The sequence below is a fragment of the Tenrec ecaudatus genome, chromosome 3 (assembly GCF_050624435.1).
Source record: "Tenrec ecaudatus isolate mTenEca1 chromosome 3, mTenEca1.hap1, whole genome shotgun sequence".
NCBI lineage: Eukaryota > Metazoa > Chordata > Mammalia > Afrosoricida > Tenrecidae > Tenrec > Tenrec ecaudatus.
In genome coordinates this window covers 146,449,884-146,466,795 of record NC_134532.1, presented here as the reverse complement: position 1 = coordinate 146,466,795, position 16,912 = coordinate 146,449,884, and the positions used below count along the sequence as shown (strand labels likewise).

The 16,912-nt window shown below is 40.0% G+C and overlaps 1 protein-coding gene and 1 pseudogene across 3 annotated transcripts in view; one reads left to right on the top strand and one right to left on the bottom strand.

Moving 5' to 3' along the window:
- The window catches only part of MRPL1 (mitochondrial ribosomal protein L1), a 71,081-nt gene extending 55,268 nt beyond the window's left edge, over window positions 1-15,813 (top strand). For 2 of the 3 annotated variants that reach the window (XM_075544154.1, XM_075544153.1), the window contains exons 8-9: window positions 13,706-13,787; window positions 15,507-15,813. In XM_075544154.1, the coding sequence (XP_075400269.1) occupies window positions 13,706-13,787; window positions 15,507-15,622 (198 nt within the window). In that variant the 3' untranslated portion in view covers window positions 15,623-15,813. The remainder of the gene's footprint in view (window positions 1-13,705; window positions 13,788-15,506) is intronic. The other variant, XM_075544155.1, reaches the window with a different exon arrangement.
- On the bottom strand, window positions 9,083-9,191 carry LOC142444086 (small nucleolar RNA SNORA66; annotated as a pseudogene).
- Window positions 15,814-16,912: the final 1,099 nt, after the last annotated feature.

Below are 16,912 nucleotides of genomic sequence, written 5' to 3'. Positions count from 1 at the left end.
GGACAGACAAGAGGTGGAATGCGGTCAGAGGCAGTTGGGTATTCAAATCAGAGGTCAGGAAAAGGAGCTTATATGGATATCTAATTTGCTAATTGTTAGTATATACATGATTTTAAGTTTTCATTTTCCCATCAAGTATTTTGCTGGCTGTTGGTTCAAGATACATTTTTTAGCATATAAAGGAAAAATTTTGCTTAAAAAAGATTTCTATTTAGAATAATTTTTTAATAAATAATTTTATTGGGGACTTTTACAGATCTTATAACAATCAGTTAAACCAAACACATTTGTACATATGTTGCCATCATCTTCAGAACATTTTCTTTCTACCTGAGTCCTTGGTATCAGCTCCTTCCCCCCCTCCCGCTTCCCCACCTTTCCACCTTCGTGATCCTTTGATAAATTATAAATGATTATTTTTAATCATTTTAATAAATGGTTGTTATTTTTAATCAGTCACTTTTAATATGCTATGTTGAATATAGGGAGTCCTGGTGGTATAGTGGTTGCAAGTTGGGCAGCAATCTACATGGTCAGCAGTTTGAAACCACCAGCAGCTCCTCGGGAGAAAGACTGGGCTTCTACTCCTGTTAACAGTTGCAGTCTCGGAAACCCACGAGGGGTGGCTACGAGTCAGCATCCAGTTGATGGCAGTGAGTTTGGTTTGGTTTTCGATTTAAATCTGTTTAAATATTTTGTGGTAATTTATTTTCTTGGTTGGATAAGTGTTCAACAGCTAAGCCCAGGTCAGAGATTCAAACCTACCATCCACTCTGCAAGAGACATAAGAAATTGCCTGGCCCCATAAAGATTTGCGAATCCGAAGAACCCTGTGTAGAGTCGCTGTAAATTTAATCTTTAAGTATGTTTGTTTGTTGTCTTGCATTGGCTTCCAAATAATTTATATTGTGAACTTACATTAACATGTAAGAGCGAAAACACAAGTCTTTTTTCTAATAATTTTATTGGGGGCTCGTACAACTCTTATCACAATCCATACGTCTGTCCATGAGTCAAGCACATTGTACATCTGTTGCCCTCATCAAAACATGTTCTTTCTACTTGAGCCCTCGGCATCAGCTCATTTTTTTGCCCTCCTTCCTTTCTACTCCCTCCCTCATGAACCCTTGATAATTGATAAATTATTAATATTTTTTCATGTCTTACACTGACCAAAAACACAAGTCCTATGGAACCAGACTTGCTCTGTGTAATACATGTAGATGCTCCTCCCTTCCCCGGCTTGGGGCTTGCAGTTCTCTGCTGGTTCCACTAGCAGTTGGAAGCTGAAGTTTGAAAAGTGCTATTATATAAGAGTCTTTTAAATATTCTTATACTTAGTTTAGCACCTTTAGTTGCTCTGTGGGCCAGGTGCATTGGGCTGCTGGTCACAAGGCCAAGAGTTCAAACCCAGAAGGAGGCCGTCTGGTCCCATCAAGATTTACAGTCTCAGAAACTCTGCATAGGTTGCTGTGTGTTGGGATTAGCTCGTCAGTGGCATTAGGTTTGTTTGATTTGGAGTACTTGGTTTGACTATAGTTAGGTTATTCATCTGATACTGTATTGCCAATCAGTGGTGTGTATGTTTATTAGGGAATTTGTTCTATTTTGATGTGGATTTGCTGTCAGCATTATGAATTGCAAGCTTCCCATCTTCACTGTGGTCAAGAGCAGATTGTAGTACATGGGAATTATTTGATTTTTCCATGTAGGTTTGGGATAAAAGGAATCGGTGAAAGTAAGTTGCTGTTTCTTTATGTCGGGAGCCATGTGTCCTTAGATATCCCTGTCTTGCCTCCTTAATTCATTAATCCATGTCATCTCAGAGATGCTCTCCTTGGAACTTCATCTCACACAATAATCCCCATCAGCCTTATTCCTTTGATACTCTTTATTTTTTCATAATACTTACGAGTCCTTAACATCATCACATGGATTTACATGTACTGCTCTCGCTCCCCTAGTGTCAGGGGAATAAGTGAAATGAACTGACTGCTGAGCTACATCGCTCCCTCTCTATCACCACCAAGCCCGCTCCCTGACTTGGGTACCAGAACATGGATAGCCAAACCTCTAGAGAGAACTAGTCTAGTAGACAGCTTAGCGTGAGGGTACGATTATTGGTGAAATTCTGAGCAGGTCTATAGTTTTTCTTCTTTTCTATTTTGAAATTTTGTGGTGGTTTTTCTTTCTCTCTTCATCTGGATAAAGTAACTGCTTGTTTCTGGCACTTTTACAAGTAATATTTGACATGATTTTAAAATAATTATAATTGTTCTTTTTGTACTTGTTTTCAAGTTATCCATCCTCTTCCTTCCAGCTTCCCTCTTAAGAAACAAAACAAAACCCTCTTTCCAGTTCCCTTTTGCTTTCCTTCCTTCTTCCTCCTCTATCCTCTAATTTTACCTTTCTTCATTGTTAGTGATTGACCTACATGTTAGAAAATTATGCTTAAATTTATGAGAGTTCCTTTGTAAAGCTACTACAGAATAGTTGTTCAGTAACGCATAGCTTAATTTTGATTGTGCTGACTCCTGGTGACCCTACAGGACAGAGTAGAACTGTCCCTGTGGGTTTCCGAGACTAACTCTTTATGGGAGTAGAAAGCCTGTCTTTCTCTTGAGAAACAGTTGGTGGTTTTGAACTGCTGACCTTGCCATTAGCAGCCCCATGTATAAATACTATGCCACCAGGGCTCCTTTTGATTACATAGAGCAGTGGTTCTCAACCTTCCTAATGTCACGACCCTTTAATACAGTTCCTCATGTTGTGGTGACCCCCTAACCACAAAATTATTTTCATTGCTACTTCATAACTGTCATTTCGCTACTGTTATGAATAGGGCGACCCCTGTGAAAGGGTCGTTGGATCCCCAAAGGGGTCACGACCCACAGGCTCAGAACCACTGACAGAGTATTTAATTTGTAGATATCTGAATTAATTATTTTATATAATTAGCAAATGAATTTATAGTGACAAATTTTCAGTCAAAATTTGTTCTCTAAAGAATTTAACCATGTTTCTGCAATCCTATTTATATTTTTATCTTATTCACAAAACTTTTCTGCTACATTTGGCATAACCTCTGATTTATTACTAATTAATAATAAAGAACTATGATCATTATGATTAGTGAGATCATTAAGTTTATTATGAAATAATGATTTCTTCTCTCAAATGAGTAGAGTCCTACTCTCTTATTTATTTTGTTATATCAGATTGTCTTACTAGAATACTCTAAAATTTAGTTGGGTCAAAAAGAGAAAGTAAAGTATTCAAACAAACTTTATACTTTTAAAATACCAACAGATGCCATTTGGATTTTAGTTTTAAAACTTACTGTTTCTTTTACTTGGATTTGTTATTGTGTAGTTGGATCATAAGATCCTGAGTAATTTCGAAAAGAAGGCTTATCAAAAACTTCAGTAAATGTAATTGCTTAAAATTATGAAGTGAACATTTTAAAAAATATATAAATGTTTCCATATAATAGCCTAACTTTGAAATTAACAGTTTTCATAACATTAAAAAAAATCCTTTAACCATCATATTGAATATTCAGATCTTGAGGACTTGTAAGCAATGGTGGTCTGGCACATCAGGCCTCAGCTTATTTGCTAAAAAGACAAAAATGAAGCAGAGAGCAGAGCAATGCAGATTTATGTGTATATCAAGTCATGCTGGCACCTGATTTAACTAATGACTTTTGCTTAGATTTCAAATATATTTGGAGCGTTATTATAGTTAATATGCCTTTGTCTTTACTATATTCTCTACCGCCTCCAATACCCTTTCTTTTTAAATTTGTGCATGTTGTTCAGTCGTGGGGGGTCTATCACTCTCTTTACACATAGACTAGTGAATTATATTGTAATAAGAAAACTGTTAACTTGGCAGCTAACAAAAACTGAGAATTGTATTATAACAAAAATAATCAAAGTTTAAGGCAAGGGGTTAGATGCATCATAAACTCTAGTGTGGAAATAAGAAAGCCTTCAGTTTTCGTGAGCATGTTAGAACAGGAAAAATAAATGCGTGGGAATTTTGTTAAACCAGATGTGAGAGCTTATTTTGCAAGACTAGATCCCTAACCTCCCTTGTGTTTTAGTTTGTCAGACTGGTTACTTGGGTTTTGCCCTGGTGCCAGCTGCTTAGGCCACTGGGCTTTCAAATACCAGCAGGGTCGCCCACCATGAGCAAGTTCCAGCTGAGCTTCCAGCGTAAGCACGGAGTAGGAAGAAGGAATACGCGCTCGACTTCCCCGAGATTCGTCACCGAAAACCTTATGAATAGAAGCAGAACATTGTTCAGTATCTTGAAATCAGGTTATAACGTGCCTCCTGTATGAGATTAAATACAGTTATTCTTGTTGTTGGGGGCCCTTGAGTCACTTCCAACTTTGAGCGACCTTGTGTAGCACACACCAGAATACCGCATAACGCGGCACCGTCCTCACAATGGCTGTTTGAGATCCTTGTTGCAGACGCTGTATCAGTTCATTGTATTGAGGGCCCTCTGCTTTACCAAACATGTCTTTGTCCACGGACCGGTCTCTCTTGATAACATATCCAAAGTACTTGGGATGGATCCTCGCCATCCGTGCTTCTAAGGAGTATTCCAGCTGTGCTTTTTTCATGACCGATTTATTTGATCTTTTCACAGCCCATGTGCCGTGTGCTCAATACTTTGAGCATACCTTTGCCAACACCATAATTCAAATGCATCAATTCTTCTGCCTCCCCCTCCCTTTTTATTCGACTTTCCCTGCATAAAGAGACTATTAAAATAAACATGGCTGGGGGCAGGCAACCTTAGACCTTAAAGTGACATCTTTGCTCTTCAGCACTGTAAGGAGTCTAGTGCACCAGAAGGAGCCTGGGTGACGTAGTGGATTATATTTTGGGCTTCTCCACTGGCTTTTTATTCCTGTAAAGTGTTACAGTTCTGTGGAAACCCACAGGGACAGTTGTACTCTGTCTTCAAGGGTTTCTAGAGTCAGAGTCAGTTCTGTGGCAGTAAATGAGCAGATTTGTCCAGAGCAATACGTCATAGTAAGTTTTCTGCTTCTGTGAGCACGGATTGTAGATCCAAGCAAACATTGAATCCTTGAAAACATCGACCTTTTCTGTTCATTGTGATGATGTCTGTTGGCCTACTTGAAAAGAGCTTTGCTTTTTTACACGGAGTTTGCATTTCTCTGCGTTGAGTTGTAATTCATACTGGAGGTTGCATTCTTGAGTCTTACTACCGAGTACTTCAAGTCTACTTCACTTTCATAAGAAAGGTTGTGTCAGACACACATTACAGGTGTTTTATTAGCCTTCTTCCCGTCCTGTTGCCCCACACTCTTTCATGTAGTGCAGACTCTCAGCTTATTTGCTCAGCATACACACTGAGCAAGTGTGAAGAGAGGATACAACTCTGACGTACACCTTTCCTGATCTTAAACGACTGTGTCACCTTGCTGTGTTCAAAGGACTGACCCTTGGCCCATGTACAGGTTCCACATGAGCACTGTGAAGTGTTTTAGAGTTCTTACTCTTTGCATTGTTTTCTACTTTGATGTACACATTTGAATACCTTTGCATAATCAATAAGATACAAGGAAACATCTTTCTGATAGTCTCTGATGTTAGACATGGTCCATCTGATGGCAGCAAGAGTATTATTCCTGGTTCCATGTCCTCTTCTGAATCCTTAAGTTTCTGACAGTTCCCTGTGGATATATTGCTGGGACCATTTTTATCATTATTATTGTTATCTGTGACAAACTACCTTGCTTGGAATATTTATGGTATTTTAAAGATAATGTCAGCCTCCTATTGGGTCACCTTTCTTTGAGTGGAGCTCTTCTTGTCATTTGGCCAGGTAGCTGGCTTCCCTATTTCTCAGCATCATCAAGCGAGTCCTCCAGTGCTTCCTCAGCTTGAAACATTTCAGTTGTATTTCTAATAGCCCTTTGAGCCTGTTTTCACCCCGATGTCTCCTGTGCCGCTGGAATTTCTGCCTTCAGAGCCATCAGCTCCTGATCACATGCAACTTCCTGAATGTTTAAATGTCAACAATATATTGTATTTCTTTTCTTTATTTCTTTCTTTTTTTGGATGCTTCCTGCATCATTCAATATTTTACTCATGGAATCCTTCAACATTGCAACTTGAGGCTTAAATTATTTTTCTTCACTTTCTTTCAGCTAGAGATATGCCAGGCATATATATCCTTCCTTTTTGGCTCTTTGCATATTTCATTTTAATACTCTACTTTGTCTTCTTGGGCTATTCTTTAAAATAATATTTTCAGTTCTTTTACATCATTTCTTAAATTATAATTTTTAGGACTTTTTAAAAGAATCATTTTATTGGAGACTCATACAAATCTTATCACAATCCATACATACATCCATTGTGTCAAGCACATTTGTACATTTGTTGCCATCATCATTTTCACATTTGCTTTTTGCTTGAGCCCTTAATATTGGCTGCTCATTTTCCCCCTCCCTCCCCACTCGTCCCTACCAATTTTTAGAATTTTGAGCATTGAAATGTGACTTGTCTTTTTTGTGAGATATAAAGAATAGCGTAAGATAAGCCATACCGTTTGAATGCAGCAGGCACTGTTCTCTTTAATTTATTAAATGTAAACAACATTGTTGTCATTAATCTGTAGAATAACACATGATGAAACAAACGTACATAGTACTGAAATGTAGTGTAACCTAAACGTAGATGAAACTGACTTGCTGTTTTTCGTTTTTGCCAACTGGTTTGTTAATAGGTTGTCACCACACTGCACACCCAGCTCTCTTCCAAAAGCTAGTGCCAACGAGGCTAGCTTTTATTCACTTTTCTTAGTGTCCCAATGCTAGGGGGAGAACTTGGCTCTGTACGATACTTCTTTGTGTGTATCATTAGTATTACTTCTAAACAAATCACATTCTTTATAAAGTATTTGCAGTCAGTAATAAAACATTCATCAGACCTCTTAATGAATTATTCAATAAAGATAAAAGTTAAGCATTCTTCCAACAACTTTTATTGTAAGCTATGATGAAAGCGGCTTCTATCAGGAGTGCCCGCCGTCCTTCATGAGAGAGTTTCATAAAATGCATTAACTTGTTAACATGACATAAAGCATAAGTCATACTACAACATGCTGTTGCATGCCTTTTCATACATTTAGAGATCAAAAAATACCTTCTAAAACAGAGGTGGGCAAAACACGATTCTCCACATTTAGAATTTTTTAAAAAATTCAACACACCAGAGATGACCATCACAAAATATTCACTGTCTGTTCCTTTACAGAAAATTTGCCAAGTCTGGAATATAAACATATAAAACATAGGTAGGAGGTTAGTTCAAGTTAAGATGGTCCAAGCTCCTGACAGCCTGTCTTTCCACTGAATACGGCGGTTAAAAAACCTGGAAGAGTTACTCTAGCAGCTCAGTTAGGACTCAACTATAAATCGTAGCAGGCGGATTGGGTGAAAAGACCAGAGTTTAATGTACCACCTATCTGTCAGTGACTTGCCTTTTCTTTCCTTTCCCTGACATCAGCTGGCCTGGGAAACCAGGAAGGCGGTGTCAGTGTGAGTAACGGGCGTTGCGGAATAAGCCCTCCAGTTCAAGCCCCGGCAGGGGGAGCAGTGTGCCTGGTGCTCAGAGAGGCACCGGCCCGGAAACGAGGAAAAGGAAGGCTCCTCTGACGAGAGAAGCTGGGCTCACAGAGGTGGAGCGGCTCTTGGTTTTGCCTCGCTGCCCTCCTGCCAGTCAGTCCCAGTGAAGGACCAGTTGCAGAAAGTGAGTGACAGAACGAGGTAAATAAAATCCCACCTTTCTGTCCAGAAAGTCAAAGAAGGGGAGCCCCAGGGAGACAGCAAGAAGAGGGAGGGATTTGAGAGAGACCCTGTATATTTATTAATAAAATCCTGGACCTGAAATTACTGAAGAGAGTCAGAGTACTTGAAGACCATCATAAAATGGCCCACTCTGGAAAATTGAGAGAAAAGGGCTGAAGGGGAAAAAAGGAACAGAGTCTTAGGGTCATGTTGGAGAGAAACAACATCGTGCTAGGAGAGGAAATGTGCAGAAAAAACACCTAACTGGGAAGGACAACAAACTGCCATCCAGTGCAAGTGGGCGTGCAGAAGAGTACAGCAGGTCTGGAGTCCCCTGTGGTAATAGCTTCTGAAAGTAAACATACACTCACCCCGTTCCACAGAAATTCCACTGCGGGGTTTTATTTCAGAAACATTTAAAGAGAAATAAAAACATTCTCAACACACTTCAGACCCATCTTTATAGCAGTTCTTATTGGTAATTAACAAGGGCTGCAAACAACTCAACCATTCTCCTTCTTGCATTAAAACAAAACAAAACGGGTACATCTACATAGCGGAATACTACTCGGCAAGAGAAAAGTGTGAACTGCCGATACAAATAACAATAACTGAATGAAGAAAGGCCAGTCTGGAAAGTTTGCTCTCTGTCATTCCATGTGTATGGCAAATCTATAGTGACAGCTCATTCCTGGGCAGGAATTCGGAGTGGGTACAGAGCATGCCTACACAGGGATCACCTGAGAGTTTTTCTGAGGGATGGAACTTCCTGTATCCTGTATTGGGTACAGCCCTACATGTTGGGCTGCTAACTGCAAGGCTAGCACTTCAAAACCACCAGCGTCTCTGTGGGAGAAGGCTGAGGCTTTCTACTCTCATAAAGAGTTACAGCCTCAGACACCCACAGGGGCAGTTCTACCCTGTCCTTAAGGGTTACTGTAAGTCAGCATGGACTCGATAGCAGGGGTTTGGTGTAACCTCATAGTGAGTCTGTTAGAAGTCATCATAGCAGGGTTTATAATGAGGAGTTGGGTCTAGTACAAACAGAAAGACAGGAAGAAATTACGAGTATTCCTTGTAATTTATAGCATCGCATATGACTAATTTTGTTATTGTAAATGCTAACTTGAAACTTCTTTATTAAGAGGTAATATACTCACATAACAAAATATTTAGAAGATGTTTTCAATAGTGTAATATATATGAGCTGTTCAACACCTTGGTCACCACTGTTTTGGTTATTTTAGCTGTAGCAGGAAAGAATGGGCCACCTCAGTAGTCCCTGAGGCTAAACCAGTACTATCCCAAATACTTTAGCAAACCTGGTTCCCCTTGTGGGTTAGTTAGTCTGGGTAGACTAGAGAAACAAATTCATAAACATGCATATGAACATAAGGGAGAGGTTTAAATACAAGAGGAATTGAACATTGAGAAAACATTCCAGCCCAGTCCAGATCAAGTCCTTAAGCCCGATATTAGCCCATATTTCCGATATCGATCTTTAAAGTCCTTTTCAGACTCACGAAACACATGCAATGATGCCGAATGCAGAAGATCAGAATGCAGGCCAGTGGGTAGAAAGCATCTCAGTGCTGGTAGGGATCTCTCTGTGGCTTCCGTGGCTTCTCCGGCTTCCGAGATCTGGATGCGTCCATGTTGTTTGTCTTCTGCAGTGTCTCCCAGGAAGTAGCAGAGAGAGAGAGAGAGAGAGATGTCTTCCGCCTCCAAGGAGGAAGTACCAGATTTCCCAGAATTCTCAGGAGAAGACCATGCCCACACAGAGGTCTCATTGGCTATCTCCAGATTGACAGCCTAGACTCCACCCCTACACTCAATCCTTAAACTGACACCCGATTAGGGGACTGCCACACCTTGCTTATCCAACATCATGCAGAGCTTGTGATCGAGTTTGCGATGGTCACTTTTCAGTAGCATTCATTATAGTGCTTTCGCCAGGTATGTATTTGTATGTTTAGATAGCTGCTGTCCCGTTATATAATGATCTCTATGCTCTCCATTTTTTCCATTAATGTTATGTGTTCAGTCCCTCCCTGTGTGATTAGAAATCACTACAAGTGTTTTAATAGCTGTATCATAGGAACAAGAATGGGTGGTCTACTTCTGAAGATTAGCCATTGACAAATTAATGGAAAGCAGTGGGACACTGCCGGATACAGCACTGGTAGATGAGACCCTCAGGTTGAAAGGCATAGAAAATACAACTGGGCAAGAGCTGCCTCCTCAAAGTGGAGTTGAACTCAGTGATGTGTACAGAGCAAAACTTTAGGGAGCTTCATTTGCTAATGTAGCACAACTCAAAAAGAAGACAAAACTGCAAACATTCATCGATAATTGCAATGTGGGATGTGCAAACTATGAATCTAGAAAAATGGAAAATCATAAAAAATGAAATGGAAGGTATATCGTAAGCGATAGTGAGCTGAAATGGACTGGTATTAGCCATCATGAATCGGATAACTACATGGTTTAATATGCCGTGAAATATAAATTCAAGAGAAATAGTGTCACATTCATCATCAAAACAATGTTTCATAATCTAGCTTGAAGTACAATGCTGTTGTAATCTCTATTTAAAATCTAGGTGGCTTAATGCTTTCTTTGCCTTCAGCTCTGGGCTTTGGTCACCAGTCCTGGAGACGTTTCCGCGAAAGGCCCGCCTTGTTCAAAGCACACACAGACAATCCCGCGCGGGTAATGTGTGATGGCTGTTGGCCCTTGCTATGCTGGTTCCCGAATGTTAGTAAGTTTTATAAATGGCAATGCAATTCTTGGCCTGATGAAACTTCTGTTTCATCTACAGAGTAGACAAGCAGAAATCTTTCAACACCCAACCAACCTTGCTGTTGAAACCAACAACAAACACAAAACGTTTCTGCTCTAACATCACTTCATGATTGCCTTTGCCCATTCACTTCCTTAACTGTCCTCTGCACTGGAGCTTGGGGGCTGCATTTGGCCCGCCATATGGTTTGTTCATAAGATCTCATTGGCGCACCGCCATGCTTCTTCATTTACAAGTGTGTGCGGCTTCTTCCAGGCTGGATGGCAGAGTTGAGTAATGCTGCAGAGACCTTTGTTTTGCAAAGCCCAAAGCAGATCCACTATCCGGCTCTCGACAGAAAAAGCTGCTGCATTGCTCCAGACTTCTGCTTCGAAACTCTCGCAAGCAGGGCAGATACGCTTTCTCCTGAGAATATTAGATGTCTTCTCACTGCTGACTGAATGTATTCTAAGTCTTCAGTTTTATATTCAAAGCCCTTCGAAATGTAGTCTTAAACCATTACCTCAGGTTCAAATTCAGTATGTCCTGCCTTTTCAGTGGTGCACACCACTTACAAATTGGCCCTATTCCTGTTTTGTCAGTCCCACATACTGGTTTTGTTTTATTGAGTTAGCTTTTTAAAATAGCTTGATCTCAGTTAGAAATCTAGATTTTGAGGAGTCTGTGGAAAATAAGTGATAAATACTGTGATTCTTGGAGGTGTTTTCACAGACGACGCTGCCTGTTCCCTTAAAGCGTTCCAGTCTTGGGAACCCTAAGGAACACCTCTTCCCTGTCGTGGAGCGGCGGTTTGAGTTGGAATTGATTGGTGGCAATGGGTTTTGGGTCGTCTCTGTGTTTGTGCTTCTCCAATTGTCACCACCGCCAACAACACTCACTGCCACCTTGCAGCCCTGTACTGTAGGACAGGGCAGAACTGCCCCCGGGGGTTTCTGAGACTGCCTCTTTATGGCAGTAGAAAGCCCTGTCTTTCTCCCGTGGAGCCCCTGTTGGTTTCAAACTGCCAGCCCTGAGCATCGCAGCCCAACTCAATAACCACTGTGCCACCAGGGCTCCCGTGTGGTCTCAGGCTCCCTCTTAATATCATGAGCACTTCTTCATGAGCACTTCTCTCCTCCCCTTTCTTGACGACACATGAATAACCAGAAAGCAGAGGCTGAGTTTATTGTGCCTGTCTGCATCTTCCTGGAGTAAGGTCTGTGACCTAAAGAAAGTTAAAAGCATATGTCCAAGTGCACGTGCACCCTCACGAGTGTGGTGCTGATGGGCGCTCAGCATCACCTTGAAGGTTAGTCCCAACCCTGTGTTTTCCCTCTGCCGTATTAAGCTTTATGATCTGCTGTCGACAGTCTAACAGACAGGGTCCTCTCCCTTCCTTGCACCACAGCACGTTGCTGTTAGGAAGGCGCAATCGCGTGCGGAGGCTCTGCGAGGCGGCAGAGACGCTCGCAACGTGTTGTCTTCATAAGGTACCTTTAGATTATTCCTGGCCCAGGAGATTCATAGGCAAGTTTTGGTGGACAAAAGTTTAAATTAGGTTTTAAACGTTTTTGCATAATTTCAAACTTATCTTTAAAATAGATCAGTGAAATAATTTAAGGCATCCTAGTAATTATAGTCGCAGGGGGAGATAATTGTGTTGCATTTCTAAAGCATATGTTTTTAATTTTAGCTTGCTGTAGAAACGGCATTATGCAAATTTAGTCAGAAGAACTGTTAGAAATATCTGGGAAGTTAAATACCTATTTAATATAGATCATAACTGTTAACTACGTTGGATATCTTGCTTTTTCTTGACTGTTACTTTTCTAAATGTAAAATGGTGGAGATCTTCAACAAAGGAAAAAGCAACTGTAGGGCCACAGTAGTCTCTTTAGTTGATCAGAGAGCACAGTTTGAGCTAAGTTTGACCATGGAGAAATGAAAGGGGGCAGGGATGGCTGTTAATGCCCTTAGCCTATTTTTTTTTTCCTTTTAACAGAAAGTAAGGTACTTTGTTTACTAATGAATAAGTTACCTGGATTCAAGTCTAAATTCTTAATATGAACCAGGTTTTTTTCCTCTCAGGACTACCATTGTTGTGTTGGCATAAGGTAAAACATTCTTCCAATAATATCCAAACCTTCGTAGTGTGTGCTGGTGATGAGAAAAAAAAATTGTTTTCAAGCAAAATTCTCGATGTTTACAGCACATTCTCACAGGGGGTCTTCTTTAATTCTTCTTTGAACTTGAACTTTTACTGGGTGGTTTTTTGCCAGTTACACGATTGTTAAGTTTTATAAGAACTTTTAAAAAGTGATTTATTTGTCTTAAGTACAAAATCCTCAAATCCTTTGAATACGGAGTAACTGATTCTAACACATATTTGGAAAGAATGACATTTGTTTTGTTTGCGTGATGGACACAGGACTTTCCACAGGTATAAGCTGGCTTTAGAGGTTTTATGCATAGAATTCATTCTCTGTCTATTGTACATACTGTAGTTTTTGCTAAATGGCAAAGTAATGCTATTGTGCAAAGTCTTTGAAAAGTCAGAATGAGCAGCAACCTGAAAACCAGTGGCTTTCTTTCCTTGTCTGAATGTATACAGTCAAGTAGATTTTACTTTGGCTCATGAAAGCATTCATTTGTAAACATTTGCTTATTTTCTTAGAGAGTAAATCGACAAAAAAAAACTTTTTGAGAAAATATCACTAATTCCTGGGGCTGAGGCTGGAGGATCATGTATTCTGCCTCAGTGTATGCTCTGGAGAAATCACTATGGAAGTCAAGAGCTGTCAAGTGGGACAACATCAGAGAACTTTGATGTAATATATTTTATAAGGCAATTACATCTCAGCATGTAAAGACATGTAAATGTATCATTCTAAAAGAGGTGTGGGGTGTTTTCTTTCCCGGTAGTATCTCAGTGGAGCAATTTTATCAGTTGAATTTTTGAAAAGCGCTGTTTAGAATAGACCAAAGACAAACAAAAAAACCCTCAAATACTGATCAAATTACCTAGTGTATTATCTTTTTACGTTCACATCATTCATATTACCCATCTTTTACCTGTTCTTTCTCAGCTGGATATGTCAAGTGAGCAGATAGCTGCCAACCTGCAAGCCGTTCTCAATGATGTTTGTGGGCACAGGCCACTGAGTTTGGGTAAGCAGCTTGTTGCGGGCGGACATCTCTACAGCCACACTGTAATACTGTGTGCAGGACTGAGTGTGAGAGATCTGATTCACTCACGCACGCACTCCCTGTCATGAGCGTGATTCCAACTCATAGCGATCTTATGGGACGGGGTGGAACTGCCCCTGTGGGTTTCCAAGGGATAACTTTGTGGGAGTAGAAAGCCTCATCTTTCTCCCCCGAAGATGAGAAAGTACTAAGAAAAGAGTCAAGTTAGCCACACTAGCACCAGTATTGCCAGAAATTCAAGGAATAGAATTTAATCCTCCAGAAGATTTCTCACGCTCTTATTAATGAATTGCCATTGTTTAGAGAGGAAGCTTTGTAACATTAATAAGGATTATATTGTAAAACCTTGCAAATCTCCAAATGATTTTTACTATTAAATGTAACAAAGCTTGACGTGAAATTGTAACTGATTGCTTTAATCTTTTTATAGTGTTAAATAAAAAGAAAAATAATTTCCGAAATGTTAGTTTGAAGCTAGACTATTCGCTTTGCCACTAGTGTTATCAGTTGATTTTTATTAACGCTCATTCATTCATATTAGAAAAGGGAAAAAAAGAAAAGGACCGTTTTTATCATTTGATGAGAATCAGTTCTTTTAAATGGGAGTATGCATGGATATCAAGAATATTTGCGGTGCGGAAGCTTGGGGTTTGAATGTAGTAGGCAAAGAACAATCCAGTCGTGTCTATGTCATTGTATTTGGTGCCTTGCAAATGCCTTCCTCCGCCCAGTTTCACTTACGGTGCTTGAAGTCAAGCCCGTTATCATCAGTGCACTTCGGAGTTTGCCACAGTGATGATTTGCCAGCTTTCATTTCATGACTTAGTTTATGCTTAAAATCCAGTCTTATTTTCCCTCTCCTATGGGAGTTAAATGTACTCGTAAATAAGTACCTTATTGGTGTTTTTCTGTTATCCAAAATAAAACACGACCATTAACCTGGTACCATGGAGTCAACTCTAGAGGGTTTCTGAGACTAAAGGGAACTTCTCCCATAGAGTGGCCTTGGACAGCCTTGCTAGGTGTGCAGTCCAGCGCTCCCTGACAACCCAGCACTCACAGGCACTGCCACGCCCCTAACGTAGGATCATAGGCCTTGGAAATTGTATGAGTATGCATTCTTGTATTCTATGTAAAACTTCTGCCTAGACTGTCTGTTGTTCCTATGTAGTCTTCTAAAACTATAGTAGGAATGTGGTTGCAAACCCTTTGAAAACAATGCTGTTCTTTTTTGTTTTAAATTAACTCCTGTATCATATCTTAAAACTTTTCATTTATAGGGAATTTCACTGAATGCTGGGTATCAGAAAGGTAGCATCTGTACTGACTGTTTTAAATAAATATTTAGAATATTTCCATCAAATGCAAATATCACCACCTGCTCCCTTCACTGTTGACTTTGCAGTAAAGTAAATTCTATGTGATTATCTTGTGGAAAAAAGGAATGAATTGTTAGTGAGTTTATGTAGTTTCAAGGACAAATCTGATACTCAAAATAGTGCTAATTTGTACTCTAGTCTAGGAATGGGTCTTCCCTTTTTTACGAGTTCGAGATATTCGTACCATTAGTACTTTTCAAGGAAACCATGGCACGAGCCCCGTTGTGTGCTGTGTATTGTATGTGCTCATTAGGTGACTCTGGAATTAAATAAACTTCTCCTTTTCTGCCCTTGCATCTAGGGCCCTTTGTGATACGTGCTTTTCTTCGGAGCTCAACAAGTGAGGGTCTGTTACTAAAGATTGAGCCATTGTTGCCGAAGGAAGTGGAAACCAAAGAAAGCAAAGAAGTTGACTAAATGGACTGACTTGAGATGGTAGTATTTTCAGTGGATTAAGACGCAACAGAGGAAAGTATAAAACTGCATAATGTCTGAGTCTGGTGTTTTCTTCTTATTTCCTGACCATTATAGCTGAAAGTGAAGGCTAACACCAAACAATCTGCAATCATTTCAAATGTAGGAAAATAAATTTTTTCTGTTTGAACATACTTTTAAAATCCTCTCCTGTTTTCTTCCTTAGGATTTGACTCTGCATACTGGTAATCACTGCAGTAATTTTAGCTCAGTAAGTTTCTCGCGAGGGTCATAACCATCTGTAGGGTTAGTAACATGCTCCATTCCCACAGGGGGAAAATGACAGTCATGAGCTAAAGTACAAATACAACTCTTTGTAAAAGTAAAATCGGAAAATGTTTGTTCTGAAGGATTCTGAATATTGTTTGAGATAGTGTGAGTATGGAAATTGACTAAGCCATGAAGATGTGCCTGTGGGAATTTCCCCTCCCCTCCCACAGGCCACCAATTTGCAATAATAATAATAATAGCTTTATTATGGTGGTGCGTCCTCACATACTTGACCACAGTTGCTCCTGAGTTACATAAGGGTGTGCTGAGTGAACATTCCTATTGAAGTATTGAGGGACAACTTCATGTGTGGTGACTTTGGAGACTTGATACTGCTCTTATGCTATGTACTCACTTCTATGTGACCAAATAAAAATAAAGCATTAAGGATAATTTTGGCGTGAAATTGCCAACTCTCCTTTCTTGAGAACGATTGCCTTTACTCTGAGATGACTTCCTTCCACTTATTAACGAGTTATCCAGAGAGTCTTTCTCTTATGAAATAGTAGTAATGATAAATATGTTGGCAGTGTTTTCATACACCCCCTTTATAGATAAATTGACAGCCCCACTGAGGCCTCTCGAATCGTTGTAGAAGTTTTAATGGTCTGGGAAGTTCAAATGACTGAACCTCGTTGCGTTACTGCTCCACAAGGTCAGGTCCAGCCTTTGGAATGGCCGTTGGCGGTCTCATCACTGGCGGTTGTGCCAGAAACCCTTCACCGAAGCAGCAGCTGGTCTCGTATGATGTCCTGGGGTTTGCCTTGTCTGAAGCTGTGGGTGATTGCATTTCTGATGTTTTTGTGTGTGCGCCAGGTAACAAAACTCAATGACTAGAGTTGTTGGCATTGATACTAATCACAGAATGGACATAATTCTGTGTATCTTGTGACTCTGAAAACTGTAGTATCATGGAAATTGTTATTTCCAAAGTCACTTCATTAAAGATGAAAACTTAAAAAA